Source organism: Hippoglossus hippoglossus, chromosome 1 (genome assembly GCF_009819705.1).
Source record: "Hippoglossus hippoglossus isolate fHipHip1 chromosome 1, fHipHip1.pri, whole genome shotgun sequence".
Lineage (NCBI taxonomy): Eukaryota > Metazoa > Chordata > Actinopteri > Pleuronectiformes > Pleuronectidae > Hippoglossus > Hippoglossus hippoglossus.
This window is the reverse complement of record NC_047151.1, coordinates 18,096,937-18,113,318: the sequence shown is the minus strand read 5'-3', so window position 1 is coordinate 18,113,318 and position 16,382 is coordinate 18,096,937. Positions and strand designations below refer to the sequence as shown.

At 41.4% G+C, this 16,382-nt stretch overlaps 1 protein-coding gene across 1 annotated transcript in view; it reads right to left on the bottom strand.

The window, feature by feature from the left end:
* Positions 1-16,382, bottom strand: part of ctnna2 (catenin (cadherin-associated protein), alpha 2) — a 283,094-nt gene that overhangs the window by 219,492 nt on the left and 47,220 nt on the right. Inside the window, exons 4-6 of the mRNA XM_034582981.1 lie at positions 13,952-14,118; positions 12,734-12,853; positions 11,406-11,672 (exon numbers count right to left, since the gene is read on the bottom strand). Coding sequence (XP_034438872.1) covers positions 11,406-11,672; positions 12,734-12,853; positions 13,952-14,118 — 554 coding nt within the window. The remainder of the gene's footprint in view (positions 1-11,405; positions 11,673-12,733; positions 12,854-13,951; positions 14,119-16,382) is intronic.

Genomic DNA, 16,382 nt, shown 5'->3' with positions numbered 1-16,382 from the left:
TTTTACCATGTGCATTTTAAGGTGACCTGTTGAGTTTTTCGACCAACAGTAGAGCTCCAGAGAAATATTTATAATAATAATCATTAATATTGTTACGACTAAATTATTGAGTAGGTCCCCGTTTTGTTTGTATAAAAAAAAAAACTCCACAAGCCACAGAAAAAAGATTTTTCTCATTTTCAAATGTTTGTTTTCATGCTTCATGTTATGCCTATATGATGATCTTATGTTAATTTTAGAGGAGCTTTCAGCTTCCACCACAGATTAAATTAACTTAATGATGGGAAAATGAAGAACAAATGTTAAAGCAGCAGACAGTGAGGCAGCAGCACAGCATGCCATGTGGTCGTGTCATTTGTACTCGCAGAATGAGCTCCCAGGACACCCCACTGAACCAGCATTAAACACAATTAGGGGCTTGATGCAAAGACGCCACAAAGAAACAGGACTGGCAGTAAATTTGCAAATAGTATTTTTTTTCTACATCACTCACTTTCTTATATACCGAGCATGCAAGGCTTTTAGATCAGTGGAAAAGCACACTGTCTCCACACAGGCAGATTACATCATGGTCTTTAACTGAAGATTTACGGTTATTTGTTTTATTGTTCAGTCGTTTGTTTTTGCGATTCACATGAGCAGGGATGTTCCACCAGAGCTTCCACTAGTTGTGCATGCAAAAGGGTGTTTACCCCTGTGTGGAGAAGCTATGAGGATGTGGCAGTTCATTGGGGGAAAAGAAGGAAGCATCATTTCCCAAAGTTTCTCATTCAACTGCCACAGATTTTTTGATGGATACTTTTTTTTAGAAGAAGCTCACAAATCTCAGAGAGAAGGACTGCACACAATGACGATGCACAGACTGCAGATGCTTTGGTAGGCACAATTACAAGACAGGGAATAGGGATAGAGGCAAAAGATGTGGAAGATGAAGACGAAATGCCGGGGAAACCAAGAGAAAGAAAGAGAGCAGTCAATTTCACTATACTGCAAAAAGAAGTCTCGACAATGGAGGCGATGCTCATGAGAGGCGAGGCGTCATCTAACTGCAAATTAAAATTCAGAGAGGATCTTCTTCTCAACATGACAGGAAAAAAAAGAAACATGAACATGAACACAATATTAAACTCTGAGACGAGCAAAAACACGACTGAACAGAGAGCTTCAGCTTGACATCTTCATGATGGTAATACTGTGTTTTTTTGTGTCCAGCGCTATATCCCTGAATGACAGTGAGGTAGTGAGTGAATGAATGAATGAATGAATGAATGAATGAGTGGTAGAGTTAACTTACATTAGGTTAACACCATTGGTTGGCCTAGTGCTGCGTGACAGACTGAAATCAGCCGATGTTAGCGACCACCAACTGATGTAAGGGACCCTCTGCTAAGGAAGGCCCACCACAGGATGATCTATCCTGGGTGTGTGTTCCTTACACCTTTGGGCCTGTAAAGTTTCCATTAATGCTACTTTCCTAGTACACCTCTCTCTGTGTCTACTGGGTTCAGTCAGTGCCAGTGAGGTGGAGCTACAGTGTCACAAGTTGTGCTGCTACCCAGAAATGATGCTTGACACCATGATAAATATTCTGTCAATGTAAATTTCCTAATCAGATGCCCTGGACATTAAACTAACAGCGCTGCCAAGTCCTTAATACAAAGTCTGTGTAACGTCCAATTGAGATGATGTGCAAACAAGGGCTGAAACCAGCTGACTCGAAAGAATGTAAAGACGATGCGTAGACGTCATAAATATGTTAAGTAGCGTCTAGACCTTTTTTAAATATTGTGACATTTCACGGTAAGAAAAGCACAGGTGTAACTTATGACAGTGATGTTATCCACAACATATCAAAATGTCTCCGGTGAGACTATACACGTTTCAGCCACATATGAGGTTTTCACTAGTCCTGTTAGTTGTGTTTGTGTCTCATGAAGCAGCCACAACAAAGCATTATACAACTAGAGCCAACTGGCAGTCTCAACATTTCCCTCGTCCTTTGTATTTGTTTGGTGTAAGAAAGTGGCTTCGGTTAGCATCTCGCACGGCTGGACTCTGGATCATCATTGTATATGGATGTAGTTACTGCCTAAGAGCACTCCATTATCTCAAAATGACAGCTAAATTGGCCTGTCAACAAAACTACACTCATCTAAGCAACTTCACTGGTGCATTAGTGCTTATGGACCAAAAAATATGGGGCATCTCCTCAATTCAGGAAGCCACAGGGGAAACTTAAAGAGTTTTTGATGCTGCACTATTCAAACATGCAGGCTGGCTGGTTTACCTTGACGATCCAAACTCTAGGCATGCTGTTTAGGTAGGGAGAGAGTCCTGCTGAAGAATAGTTTTTTTAACTCTTTTATTATGAAAAAGCCTTTTTAATCAATCCAGTCAACTTCTTTAAACTCCTTTAACATAACACAGTGAAAATTAGAATACACTTTTGTCCTTGTGCTGCGGCACATCAAATCAAAACCACATGTGGCTTTGGGCTGAATAACAAAAGCGTCCCTATATATATATATTCATACACAATTAAGCAAGTAACTCAAGTTAGACAACGCTGAACTAAACTGCCTCAAACTTGTGTAAATTAAACTTCTTAAATAAGAGTTTGGTGAATCCCTACGGCAATGCCACTATCTCCATTCCAGGCTGTGGAGGACTCATCCCTGAGAGACTGTGGCTCTCAGGTTAAATTAATGCTTGTGTAAACTGATGCTTGCAGGAAACTTACCACTGAGCATAATTAAAAAAGTTGCTAAATGAAAAGTTTCACTTCTGAATGCAGTACATATATACAGTACATATGGTGTAGATATGTCATAGTATAGAAAAACTGGCCGCTAAAGTCAACAGAGATTTGGTAGCCTATTTACTGTTTTTGGATCCTCTCAAATGTTTATACCAGGAAAGATATTTGTGCAATTTTGTCTAGGGAACAGCTACTTTGCATTTCTTTACAGCCAGACTTTGAGGTAGGGAGCTTTAGCAACATGGAGAGTGAAAATCAGACAAGCAGCTCATTTATAATCTTTTGGTTCGGTTTTGTCTCAAATCCACCAGGAGTTCGCTGCCAGATATATCATTTGCAGAAAAACTAGGACTGTGTGTGTGTAAGTCAATATGTATGGGCATGTCCATATTATTGTTCAGAGTAGTGCAAGAATATGTGTGGGTGGAAATGCTGCATTTCAAAAAAAGTCATAAAAACCTTCTGCAAAAAACTGTAGCTTTGTGTGACTAGCAAGGACAGTCGGTTTGGCCCTAAGCAGGGAAACAGTCTTCCGGCCTGCGTGTGTTTGTGTCTATACACTTGCATACAATACATGCACTGTATGTGCAACAGCCAGCTTGCCCCCGCATCCATGAGAATGAACAGAGATGAGCGGGCAAGCTGGCATGTGAGGCTCCCACAGAGAAATCCTTGACTGGAAGGCAAGATACCTTTTTTAAAAAAAGAAAAAAGTAATTTGCTGCACCCACTCAGAATTCAACTCCTGAGACTTTTATGCTGAGAGGTCTGAAGATGCAGTGAGGTAATTCACTTTGGTTGCTGCTGCCATTAAATTTAAAGGTGGCTGTCTATATATGGCAGGAGTGGTTAGAATATACTCAAACTACTCTGTTAATCATCATTTTTTGCTTCTGAGCGCCGAGGAAAACTTAAAACAAAGATAAGTTGGAACAAGCCTCAGATGGGAATATTTGGCCGTGTTATGTTATGATAAATTGTTTGTTGTATTATGATAAGGTGCTTTCACCAACAACACCGCACGGCAGAACACTCCATTCTAACAAGACTAAATCTATAACTGCAGATAAACAAGAAGACTTCCTTAAAGCTGCAAACTGAACTTTATGTGAAAGCAGCAGGGGAGAGCAGGATCACTATGGACCCATGGCTCTGACTGTAACTAGTATGGATCTCAGAATCCCATTTACCAGTGACCCCTCCCACTCTCCTCCTGCCTCCTCCGCAGCTCGGCCATGCCTTATTGCCATCAAGACAAGCGAGGCAGTGGCTAATTAGTGTACAGCAACAAACAAACCAATGCTTCGCTATCTCCCTGGTCATGTCCCATTACTTCAGCTTAGTCCCCCTATTCATATTTCTCTTGACAGGTGCATCTGTCCATGGAGAATGAGGCAGTGTTGTAATCGGCAGGCAGAGGATGTCGTGATTAAGAGGTGTACCTCTGGGCTAACACGTGGCTCAGCCAAGGTGAAAATGACGGCGGGAGTGGAGTTTTATTGAACACAACAGGGGTTTTGTCAATAGTACTGGCACTCGGCATTGTGTTCAATTTGTTTATTAATGCTTCGGGTCTGTGTGCATCCGTACATGATCGCGCATCTGCGCATGTTTGCGTCTGACCTTCCCCCCCGACAAGCACCAGCGGGCTCTGTGATCAGGATATACTCTTTCCTCTCTGCCAGTTTCTCACAGGCAACTTCAGAATGTGTTGAACACCCACATGTTCGAGAGCGGAATCGATGTGAGTCAAGGAGAGAGAGCGAAATCGGGGGAAGGAGGGCTGAGAGAGCAGACTGTGTGTGTGTGTGTGTGTGTGTGTGTGTGTGTGCGTCTGACCATGTGTGTTAGGGCAAGAGAGGAAGAGGAAAGCGGGAGAGAAATAAGAGAGGGCCTGAAATGAGACAGCACGGGTACTAGTGCACAGATTGATATAGCAATTACAAAGAAAGCTATCCCTCAGTTAGGAATGCATCTACATACATTAGAGTCGGGTTGCTCCCCGACCACTGTTTCTCTGAGGTTGCCTCAGCAGCGTCTCGTCCACAAACGGAGCACGCGGAAAGGTCATCACCGGGCGGTCGTTGTGCATACACTTACAACGGAGATCCCATCTGTGGCGCATGTTGTTCAGAGAAGGAGAAACTCATCTCATTGACAAGAGGAGATGCAAACAAACTCCCAAAAAGAAAACAAGAAGTCTATCTCTATATACAGGTTGATAAAACAAAAAAAAAAAGGAAGAAGCACACAAAATCAGCTTTTCCTCTCATGTCTGTGATGTTTATTGGAATTCTGTAATTAGCCGTAATTGAAGGAGTCTCCCTGTGTGTCATCCCATAAGCATCAACATGGCCAGTTACCTTTCACTGCGCCGATGAACACATGAAGCACTTGGAAAGCGACTTACACTCAGAAGCATTGCTCGCCACAGTGAGATTCAAAGGGCCGGCTGTCATGCACACTTTCCCTGAGCTAGCAAGTAAATCCGGTTATAGTTGGTCCGTAATGTATGCACAGTGAGGACCGGCATATTCTACTGCAATGTGACTACAGGTCCTGCGATATATTCTGGAGCCATTTGCATGAAAATACAAATCAAGTTTCCAAATGGGCTCGGCATGTGAGCTCGCTAGCATTTTAAACACCTCTGCTGGTTCGAGATACATCAGACAATGAGAACAAAGAGAGGAAGAGGGGGAAAGAGGAAAAGAGGAAAAGGAGAGAGAAAGGTATGGGGGGGGGGGGGGATGAGAAAGACGCTGTGTAAATAAACCCCCCGAAAAGAGGAAAGAGGTGGAGGACAAGCAGATGGAAATACAAACCGTGGAAAAATGATCCAGTGTGACTTGGATCTCTGCCGCAGTCTCAAAGCTATGCTCTGCCAGTGTATGCACGTCTGCACTGTGTGTGAATGAAACGTGTTGATGTGTGTGTGTGTGTGTGTGTGTGTGTGTGTGTGTGTGTGTGTGTGTGTGTGTGTGTGTGTGTGTGTGTGTGTGTGTGTGTGTGTGTGTGTGTGTGTGTGAGTACCTACACAGCCACTGAGCCCTCTGAGAGTGTGTTTACGTGAAGTAGCTGGAGGTATGTGAGACCCGTGATGACACAACTGCACTGGGACACTGAAGGGTCCATGCGGAAGAGAAGAAAAGCAACACTGCCCAACAGACGAGGGCCGAGCCCTCAGATTGACGAGGCTGTATCTAGTGAACCCTAATACTGAATTATCTTAGACGAAGCTCAGTACGAGGACCCGCGCACATCAAAAGCATCTCGGCATCAGACGCTAGCTTCCATTTCATTTATGGTACAAAAGCGTACAAGGTGATGCAGACTTTTGCTCGGAGCACAGAATGAGCCAGACTGAAAAATCTCTGTTTCTAAGGACCTGCAGGAAAAAAGGATAAAAATGGATATGATAGAGAGAGGGTGGGGAATGAGAGAGGGGAAGGATGGACAAGTGATGAAAGTAATTAAACACTGCCATCTGCTGGCGACGGCATGAACCCGCTGTTTGCTTCGAGTCTGAGGCCAATGCATTGAAACCAATACACCTTTCCTCACCTGCGCATTGATTTCTCAAAAGTCGATGTGACACAGGAGGGACACAGTGCCGGGGCCGTGTTGGTGGAATCAAAGTTAGACCTTCTAGAAGTGATACTTGACTGGCAGGTTGTTCTCAGCTCAGTTACTTTGACTGAATAACAGTGCATCTTGTATTTCTTCATGCTAAAAAAGGCCTCACAGGGAAGCACTTACTTTGTTGCTTTTCTTAAGATGATGCCTTGATGTGTGAGACTGTAGGTGATAAAGACAGAGTCAATTTTTTTGTTTTCAAAGAGGCTGTTCTCAGGTGCTAAGTGCTTTTGACTGCATAAAGATAAGGAGGCTCAACGTAGAAAGAGGAGAGGAAGACATAGATCTCATTTTATTTTCTTCTTGTTAAAATGTGAAGTTACTTGGTAAGAAGGAGAGAGTTTCAGTCTGTCTGTTTCCTGCCTGCATGTAAATGCTCTATTGTGTCCAGTCATCCTCCTGTAGATGTGGTACAAACAGCAAATATATATATATATATATATATATATATATATATATATATATATATATATATATATATATATAACATGACACATGATAAAACCTTGTTGTACATGATAATACCCCTTCACTGCGTATGTGTGCTGTGACCTAAAAAAACGATCTATGCCTGTGTGTGCTACAGTGTGTCTTTACCCACATACCCGTTGGGGCTTGACTCCATCTGTCCTCCCACTGAGCTCAGATCCCCAAATAAAGACTTTCCTTCGGACATAAAAGTGCTTTTCCTTCATATTGAATTTAAAGGAGGCTCTTCTCAAATTCAGTGTCGCCTTTAGAGAGACCTGACCACTGATCCAATAAAAAAAAACTATTTCAAGACTGCTTTAATAAATATGTCACTGCAAGCTGTTATTGCACCAACTGAATTAGTCCAAGTGGATGCAGCAGTAAAGTAAATCAGTACTAGTGATTAAAACAAATTACAACTTAATAACAAAAAGTGGAACAATTTTACCATTCAACCACAGAACCACACACGCTTTTGGTATGTTTACAGTTTTAAAACCAAATGGTATACCCACCATGACATCACCCACTGCTTTTTGAGCTGCTGTTATGTTTCCTACACATAATTGTATATTAGAAAAAATCCACTGCTAAATGAATGGGTTCTCCTAAGGGGCAACCCACCGTCACGTCAGCCATTGGATTCTGAGCTCCTGTTTTGAAACCTCGAGTTTGGCATTTTGTCCAGCGCCATCTTGTTTTTTTGAAACCAGAAGTAACCATGTTTGGAGAGGGGGGTGGAGCCTGACTGAGAGCTCGAGGACACCACACACACACACACCCCTACTCCTGCACCGATTTGACAGTACTAGCTGTCAATCACACGTTATCCTTGTCCCAATGCATACTGTGCTTTATGGTTTATTTGACTCTAAATGGGACCTTGACTGGACTTGGAACTAGTGTTTGAGACCATAAACTCTTCAGGAAAATATTTACTGGTGTTATATGGTCATTTTCTCATAGACTTTAATATACACTGACTCCTTTTTGCAACCAGTTGAGTCGCCCTCTACTGGTCATTTCAGAGAATACTGATTTCAGGCACTGCCACCTTGGTTTCACTTTCAAGACACTGAGTCAGTTTTCAGTGAAACAGTGGGTGTTACAGTTACAAACAGAGTTTAAAACATATGCTTCGGCCTTTTCATATAATTCAATATATTATCTCTTTCCTTTTTTTTTAAAGGTTCAGGACTGGGATTTGGTGCCTTATTACAAGCTCAGAAATAATGTGAATAGGGTTTTAGTGAGTTTGTTTATATAAAAGTCAATAATTGGGCCAAACCTATGTAGCGTGCACAGAGCATTCTTAGGAAAAACCTTTAACATATTTGATGGGGAATCTAAAAGGTAAGAGGTGGAGGGTTGCTCATGTTGTCTCTTATTTATATGCCAGACGTCGCTGAACCTGAGTGAATTTGAACTGATGCTGACCTCCCTTTTGCTCCTAATAGATCTTGTACCTCAGCGTCCCAAATTGACTCATTGAAAGTAGTCCTGGTCGTCAGTAAAAAAAAAAATAGATAGATGGGGTCATCTATTCTTTCCTGTCTTATTCATAAGCTGCCCTTTCACTTTCTAGACCTGCATCTGTGACCAGCATTTAAAAATCTTGTCTAAACTTTGGTGTCAGACTGCACATGTTCAGGAGTGACTGAGGCAACGTGCTCAACATCCTTTTTATTTTCATTATAGAGGCATTCAGTCTACCCCCCCCCCATAAAAACGTGTTTACAGTGTGATTGAGATTACTCATCCAAGTAAGTGTGAGACTGATGTTAATCACAGTTTTTGTTTAGTCATAGGCTACATCTGCATTTCTGTAAATCAAGAGAGGAGAGGAGGAGAATTTATTTTCAAAAAAAGCTGAAAGGACCTCACATATTAAGCTTTTTTTAGGGGGTTTAAATGCAACCATTCTACTCTGCAGCATTCAGAGAAACTCCATTGCCGTGTGTGTTCTTCTCGTGTGAGTTTGTGAGGATGGACAGACGTTGAGGGAGGGAGAGAAAATCTGAAACAATTTGGAAAAATAGTGTTTGCATGTAGCTACACATGTTCTAACACCAAACACAACTCCATATAAAGACATATGTAACAACATGTACGACATCCTGCAAGTGCCATTCCTTATAGTTTAGTAGATCCAATCATTAATATGCTGGAAGGATCTGACGATGATCTGTGTCTGTGGTAAGTTAAGAATTAAACAACCTCTAGCTTCAGGCAAACACAGAGGGTTAAGCAAAGGGCAGTTTATCTTATTGAGATGCTGCCTGTCTGCAGACGTGAATCACATTCAGGTCTTTTGTCTTTAAAAAAAAACTAAAACTGTAAAACATAAAAAAAACAGAGTGGATATGATTATTCAAGGCCAATGCTTCATGTAGAATAAATGTATAGCAGGATCAGCACTAGAAATAAACAGTAGTATAGAAGTATATAATATAGAGGAGTATATGAGTTAATTGCAATGTCCAAATCTCCCCACAAGGGGTCACTCACATACTGTGAACTAAGAACTTGTGGAAAGAGCACAGGGATATTTCTCATAGACTGTGTTTATATAACCATGAAACTTATAATAATAAGGAAAGATAGAGAGGTAAAGATACATGTGGCCAGAGATGAATAAATCTGCAGTGTCTAGTAAGTGCATATTGATGGTTGTACGAATGCTGCTCTGACTATGGTTAAAACTACATCATTAAGTCTATGAGTCTATGAGTATATCATAATTCTTTAATGCATAAGGAAAAGGTTGTGGAATGGAACAGTGGTGCATTGGTTAGCACTGTCGCCTCACACGCCACTTGCTGTTGATAACTATGGCAACCATGTTTTCTTTTGAATTAATATGCAACCCTTCACCAGTGGCAGCAGAAGCAGTCCTACCGAGACTATAGTGCAAACAATAATAAATATGCTGAACTCAATATCACTTGGCAGCCTAGGGCATAATAATACAATACAGTGTTGTCACTTAAGGGCATTAATAAAATGACATATTATTTAAATAAGTCATTAGGGGCTGTAGTCTGTGATAAACCAGGTACTACACTGAACAAATTGGATAACAGTTGGATATTGTGGGAGAAAATACATAATTTTGATCAGTAAAGACTTTATGACTGAATCTGGTAACAGCTTCAACCCCAGCTGATTGGACCCTTGCTGCTGTGTCAGTCTGAAGACAGTAACCACTCGTGTTTCATTACTGATGACGCTCTGTCTGGATGCAGAGCCCCCTTTCCTTCACTTTTCATCTTGAGTGCATAATTATCTTTTAACTGTCCACACCCTTGCTAATGAGTGAAGTCAGGGATTCCCCTCCTGACCCTGTCAAGCTGCCTCTTATTGAATCTGTGTCTCACACTGTGAGGCCTGAAAATGTATTCTTTCCTTTCTTTCAGCAAAAATGAGTCGATCCACAAACAGAGAGTCGACTCAGGGTTTTCTTGACCAATTCATCGACTCTTAGAGGACAGCCCTACTAGAAGCAGACTGCTAACTGTACTGCATGCTGCTGTTATATTGAATCTTAATGGAAACTGTCCAACATATCATATCTAGCTAGATATGAACACAAGCTAAAGGGGAAATTATGCCAAAAACTTGATACAGGAATCAAAGTACTGCTTTTACCCACAAACTTTGAAACTCAAGCCAACATCCAGAATCATCTCAATAATCTGACCTCTAGACATGTTCAACTAAATAGCATCAAGGTACCGGCTTTATTCAGGCCACGTACCAATAGTTCACTATCAATGTAAAACCACTAGATGGCAGCATAGAATTGTGTTTACGGAGACGTCTCATTCTAAACACATATAAAGTCAATTACTTGCATCTTGAGCATCTTATAGATTTAAATAAAAGACAGAACAGCAGCTAAAAAAGTGTACAGACAAAAACATACACCATATACTACACACATATTTGGTGGTTCAGTGTTTGTTAGTGGGTTTAGTGTGTGTCTGTGTTTGCTTGTGTATGTGCGAAACAGTGAAGGACAGAGAGACAGAGAAAAATGTGTTCAGTCAATATTTAGATATCACAAGTCTCAGAGGGAGAGCCCTTGCGGATGCAGCAACAATGTCAGGCTGAACAAAGTGGTGCAGATAAGAACTGCTGGTGGTGTGCAGTGCATCACTTGTAATGTGCAATGAACGTGCCTCAGTAAATAGTGGAAATGTTTACAAGCATACAGAGGGGTACGATAAAAAATTGGAGATAGCTTGACTTAAAGTGTGTTTCATTGTTATAGTCAGAAAAGAACATGGCGAGCTTGCCATCTTAATGCCATCCTAAATATCAGACTAGGAAATCTCTGATGATTTGGATGCAACTACAGAACACCAAGCTATACAGATGTTTACATTAAAATGATAAAATGTTTTCATGGAGCACATGAGCCATATGAGACAAAAAGTCGATAGATGTAGGAGGTAGTTAATGGTCCTAAAGTTAAGATACATCAGTCTGAACACACACACACACACAGAGAAGAAGAACAGAATGCTTGCTGACTTACATCAAATTCATTGAGGGCAGCAGCCAGTTCTCCAATGCCAGCGTGGCCGTGCTTCTCATCATTGGGTGAGGTGGCCTGAGCAGCACTGGAAATGCCTCCTATGGCTTCCTGCACCTGCTTGAACACGTAGTCTCTGTTTGCACGTGTAGCCGCCACATCCGGGTGGCGCAGGAAGGCCTGAGAGGCCGTGTACAGCATGGTGGCGTTCTTCTTAAGGGCCCCACGTGCAGCCGCCATCTCATCTCGACACTGGGGGTCTTTAAGTTCCTGGGAAGGTAGCAAAGACTCTCAAATATGCACTAACAATCATTTCGAGTGAGCCCCTAAAAAAGGCATCTATTTTGATATTACCATTTTTCACAATAGAGACAAATAAACCACAAACTGATCACAGCACAAATAATATAACATCCTAAACGATTAACTGGTTTTGTTCCAACCAAACAAAGTTCGAGGAGTGTCAGCAGTTCAGCAGCCCTGGAGCTGGATGGGATTCAGTTCAGTGTTTTGTTCTGGGACAGATCAGCAGAATGAACGCTTGTCATACCGGAGGCCATATTAAAAAACATTGTTATTTGCTGCCTGTTTTCAAGCACTGGTGCGGATATTAAGCTGAATTACAGTCATTTTTTTCAAATGATGTTAAACAGAAACCTTTACCCATGTTGCCCCCACAAAAAAAAACAGATTATACACAGTAATGGTCAGTTTTCCAGCTGTAACAACTCAACTGTATATGAATACAAAAATAAGTCTTGATAGGGTCATAATGTCACAATGTTTAGGCCAAGCAGATAAAGATATGGAATTGGCCAATGTATAAAAAAACAGATTCACGTGAAAATTCAGGTTCTTTATCTTAATGCTTCGTTTCCCACAGTGGATGATCGTATTATTCATGAAAGGTTGAGAGCATGGGTTGGTTTCTGTGTGACGGCTGATAAGTGGTTGTCATCAAACTTTTTTAAAACAAATTTGTTGTGTCCATTGATGGATTTACCTTTTCCCAAGCATTGTCTAGGTGTGGGGTGCCACAGGGCGCCATTCTAGAACCAATTTGATTTGCTCTTCATTATTATATTATTATATGATTGTCATTATTAGAATTATGACACAAAAAACGAGTCACTCGGTGTTGTCTTGTCCATCAGGATTCTCTGAGATTGTGGCTGCCCTCCAGAAGGTTAGTAAAGACTAAACAATGCCTCATATATAACATTATTACTCCATTTATCTCCCGAAGGAGTCATTTCCCATTGGATCTTCCTTCGTCTTAACATGACATGTAAGTCAAGAGAGGTTTCTTGTGTTCTGAAAAAGACATTTACCTGCTGTCTGCGGGCTGCCACGTAGTTAAGCTTCACCATCTCCTTTCCAAACTCCTTGAAGCGGTTGGCCAGGTCCTGCTCATTAGTTGCATTCTTCACTCCCTCTAGGGCCTCCTCTACCTGTCAGACACACACATGCACACGCATGACGCACACACAGATACACACACACAAATGCACACACAGACACACACAGACATACAAATAAATGCTGAATCTTTGAAACAGTCAGGGAGCACATATGAAAACAAGGTCATGACCTACATCTTTTAATCAAGCACTAAATCCTTAACCGTAAGGTCACAGTAAAACAACGACACAATACATGTGTTTGTCACAAGTAGTGTTTTTTCAACTGTGTAACTGTGACCAGTTAAAAAAAAAAACAATCGCCATTTATATGTGCAAATTTAATAGGTCTCATTTCACCGAGCTCCATCCCTTTCTCGGTACACTCTGATTCTAAACCCATTTCTATCCCTAATGAAAGTGCTGCACAAGATGTAATGGAAAATGGAGAAGAGAGAGAGATAACTTTTAAGTGGCCTTTGATGGCGGGGATTATACTGGCTTGAGTTAAGCCCCTCTGTGGGCCTCCAGAATGAAGCTGGAATAAAGGACTCTGAGTGTGGGTATGTGTCTGTGTGTGTGTGTTTGTGTGTGTGTGAGAGGGAAAGAGGAAGTGACTGAAGGTGCATCCCAGCATTAGTTTGTTTCAGATTATACCCATTGCATATCATTCTTCAGCACACCCTGTATTAGCTTCTCCTTCAAATCCCTGAGCCATTTCCAAAATAAGGGACAGAGAAACTTTTTTCAAATGACTCTGCACTAAGTGAGTGAGATGTGAGGGGAATAAGTAGCTAATCACACTGGGGCACCAGGGTATGATATTGATACCCTTCAATAACTTCATCTACTGTATATGCTAGTGTGTGCATGGGCTGTGATAAGTGCATATACTGGCCTTTAGGTGCACTGTGCATGTAAGTCTTAATAATACATTCAGGGATTCTGACATTTCATGACATGTTCATTACATAAACATGAACATTGACTGTTACACCTCACAGTTGTGACAGCAACTCCAACACAACATACCCGATAATCACAACCCTGCTACCTCATAACTCTCGATTTAATATCAACCAGACACCACACTGCAGAACTCCTGTTTCAAGAAGAACATTTTGTCCTCTGGGAGATGATCGCACTTACAATTTTAAGGTGGGCCAGCAGCCTCATGACATCGGCCATGTCAGCGAGGATGAGTAAGCGGGTGACGGCAGAGAGCAGGGCGCGGGCCGCCCTCACCATCGTGCCACGTTTCACGGAGGAGCACGGGTCGTCAGCAAACTCTGACGAGGCAATACGCATCGTGTCTCCTGCAGGAGGAAAGGAAGAAATCGATAAGTAGGAAAAAAGGGACGTGATCATACTTTACCTCAGATTATCATCGATGTGTGTGAGAATGCGTATGTGAACTGCACACTGCATTGATTCAGTTGTATGCATGTGTGTGCATATAGTGAACTAAGGTTGTGGTGTAAATTCACTGAGATGATTGATAGTTCCTTGAATCTCTCTGTTCTTCAACCCACGTTAGGTCCACAACTGCCTTAATTTAGTGTAGAGCTTATAAAACTGTGCAGATTGTTAGGAGGTTGCAGATAAGTCAGAATGTGCCTTCAGAGCAATTTGCTCAAACCCACACAAACACAGAAATTAAAAAATCCGTAGGCTTGTAACCTTGACACCTTGCAGAGCCATTACAGCAGATGAGCTTTCCCTCTACATAATAAGCTGAAAGGTGGTTTAGTTTCAACCATTTCATCTCAAGTCAAGACATTTGTTTAGAGTTCACTGAATACAGGATGCAGCTGAACAAAATGCATCCCTAATACTTTCAAATTCAAGTTGCATGAAAATTTGAGTTATTGTTTTAAAATGTTTTTTTTCTTTCTTTGCTTTTTGTTGCCAATTTTTACTTATTTTCTCGGGTTTATTTACCACAGTGATGCTTATACACAACAAGCTGGTAAGTGGTATTTTTTAGCACCTTTTCTAAATAATGATGCAAAATGCCTCCTGCTGGGTCAGTAGCACAGTGACAGGAGGTCAACACAGCTCTCATAGCATATATTAAATATAACAAGGAAATGAAGCTGTTTGCTGTGGTAATGCTCGCTGTATAAACAACCCAGAGTTCCAAAAAAATATACATTTATCTACTCTAACACTCAAACTGAAAGAAACACACTAAGGCAAACAAGCTCTCACACATTCACACACTCGGAGTGCTGCTGGTACAGGGCCATACTTGTGTGCGTGAGCTAATGAAGAGTACAGAGGGCGGGATGCTGAGCCCCTGTGTGGTCTGAGGAGGGCTGATGAGGTCGCGATGACACGGCTCTGATTTCGTCATCACAGATTTTAGGGCATTTTGAAATATATACAGATAACTTTATTTGGCAGTTGAAGCCATTTGGTTGAGGACACATTTTAGCTGCGGCAAAAAAGCGAGATGCCCTGTTGAGAGCCCGGTGAAAACATTCAACATGGTACATGATGTGCTGATAAGTTTAATATTATTAGTACAAAACTGTTACCTGACATTTCATTATATCCAACCTTAGCAAAGGAAGTGAATTGTTAAGAGAGAATCCAGAGAGTGCTCCATCAGTAGTCCACTTGTGCCCTGAAGAGCTTTTGAGCATGCGCGTATTTTTATGATGGCAGTAAAATAGTTTGGAGATGTCGATTATTAACCTCCACCTCCTATTCTAGCGTTGGTCTTTTCACGACCAAAGTATTTTCCTGGATAAGGCGGGTATTGAGTTTGACTTACTGGATTTTTCACAGGGCAGAGCCTTACCATCAAAAGAATCAGGCCTTAATAAATAAATAAATCTGCACATATACATGCACAAATGCAAAAAATGTGCTATATTAAAGCAGACCCTAAAGATTTGTTCCATAAACTTAGAAAGGCTTCTGTTGGCTTTAGCTCACTCACTTAACAAGTGAGAAGAAGGATGTCTTCTTTTCTCATATCCACTATGGTGATGACCTGTAGGGTAACAGTCAATTTCACACATCATGAGAGTTGTGTGCCAGTGCTGTCAGTGTTTGACAGCAGCAGCGGTCAAGTGCAGCTGACAGTGCTGGATGAGGAGTACGACCACGACACAACGTACACTGAGCTGCATGTGGCTCGTTCTGCTGACGTAGAAATTGAACTGGGATTTCAATTCCATTCTGGGAACAAAATTTTGAACTGACAATGAGATTCACTAACTTACAGAGAAACATAGTAACACCACTTCAGAGAGTTATCAGCCACTGTGATGTCTGAGTTTAGTTCCCAGGAAGATTGAGAGTGATTCGCTGAAATAAAGAGTTGCTCTTTTCAGTGTTGACAGACAGTTGAAATCTCCAAACACTTTTAAATGAGAGTGGAAATCTAAAATGTCTTATTATAATTCAGGTCCCTCGCGCTGTGAAAGACTGCCAGAGCTTTAACGATGAATGACTTTAGGGCAAACATCACCAGAATTAAGCTCATTACATTAATGAGGAGGTACAAGTGCAGTCCAACTATGTATGGGTTTCAGGTAGTTACATTTAATGGATTTGATTTGCCACAATA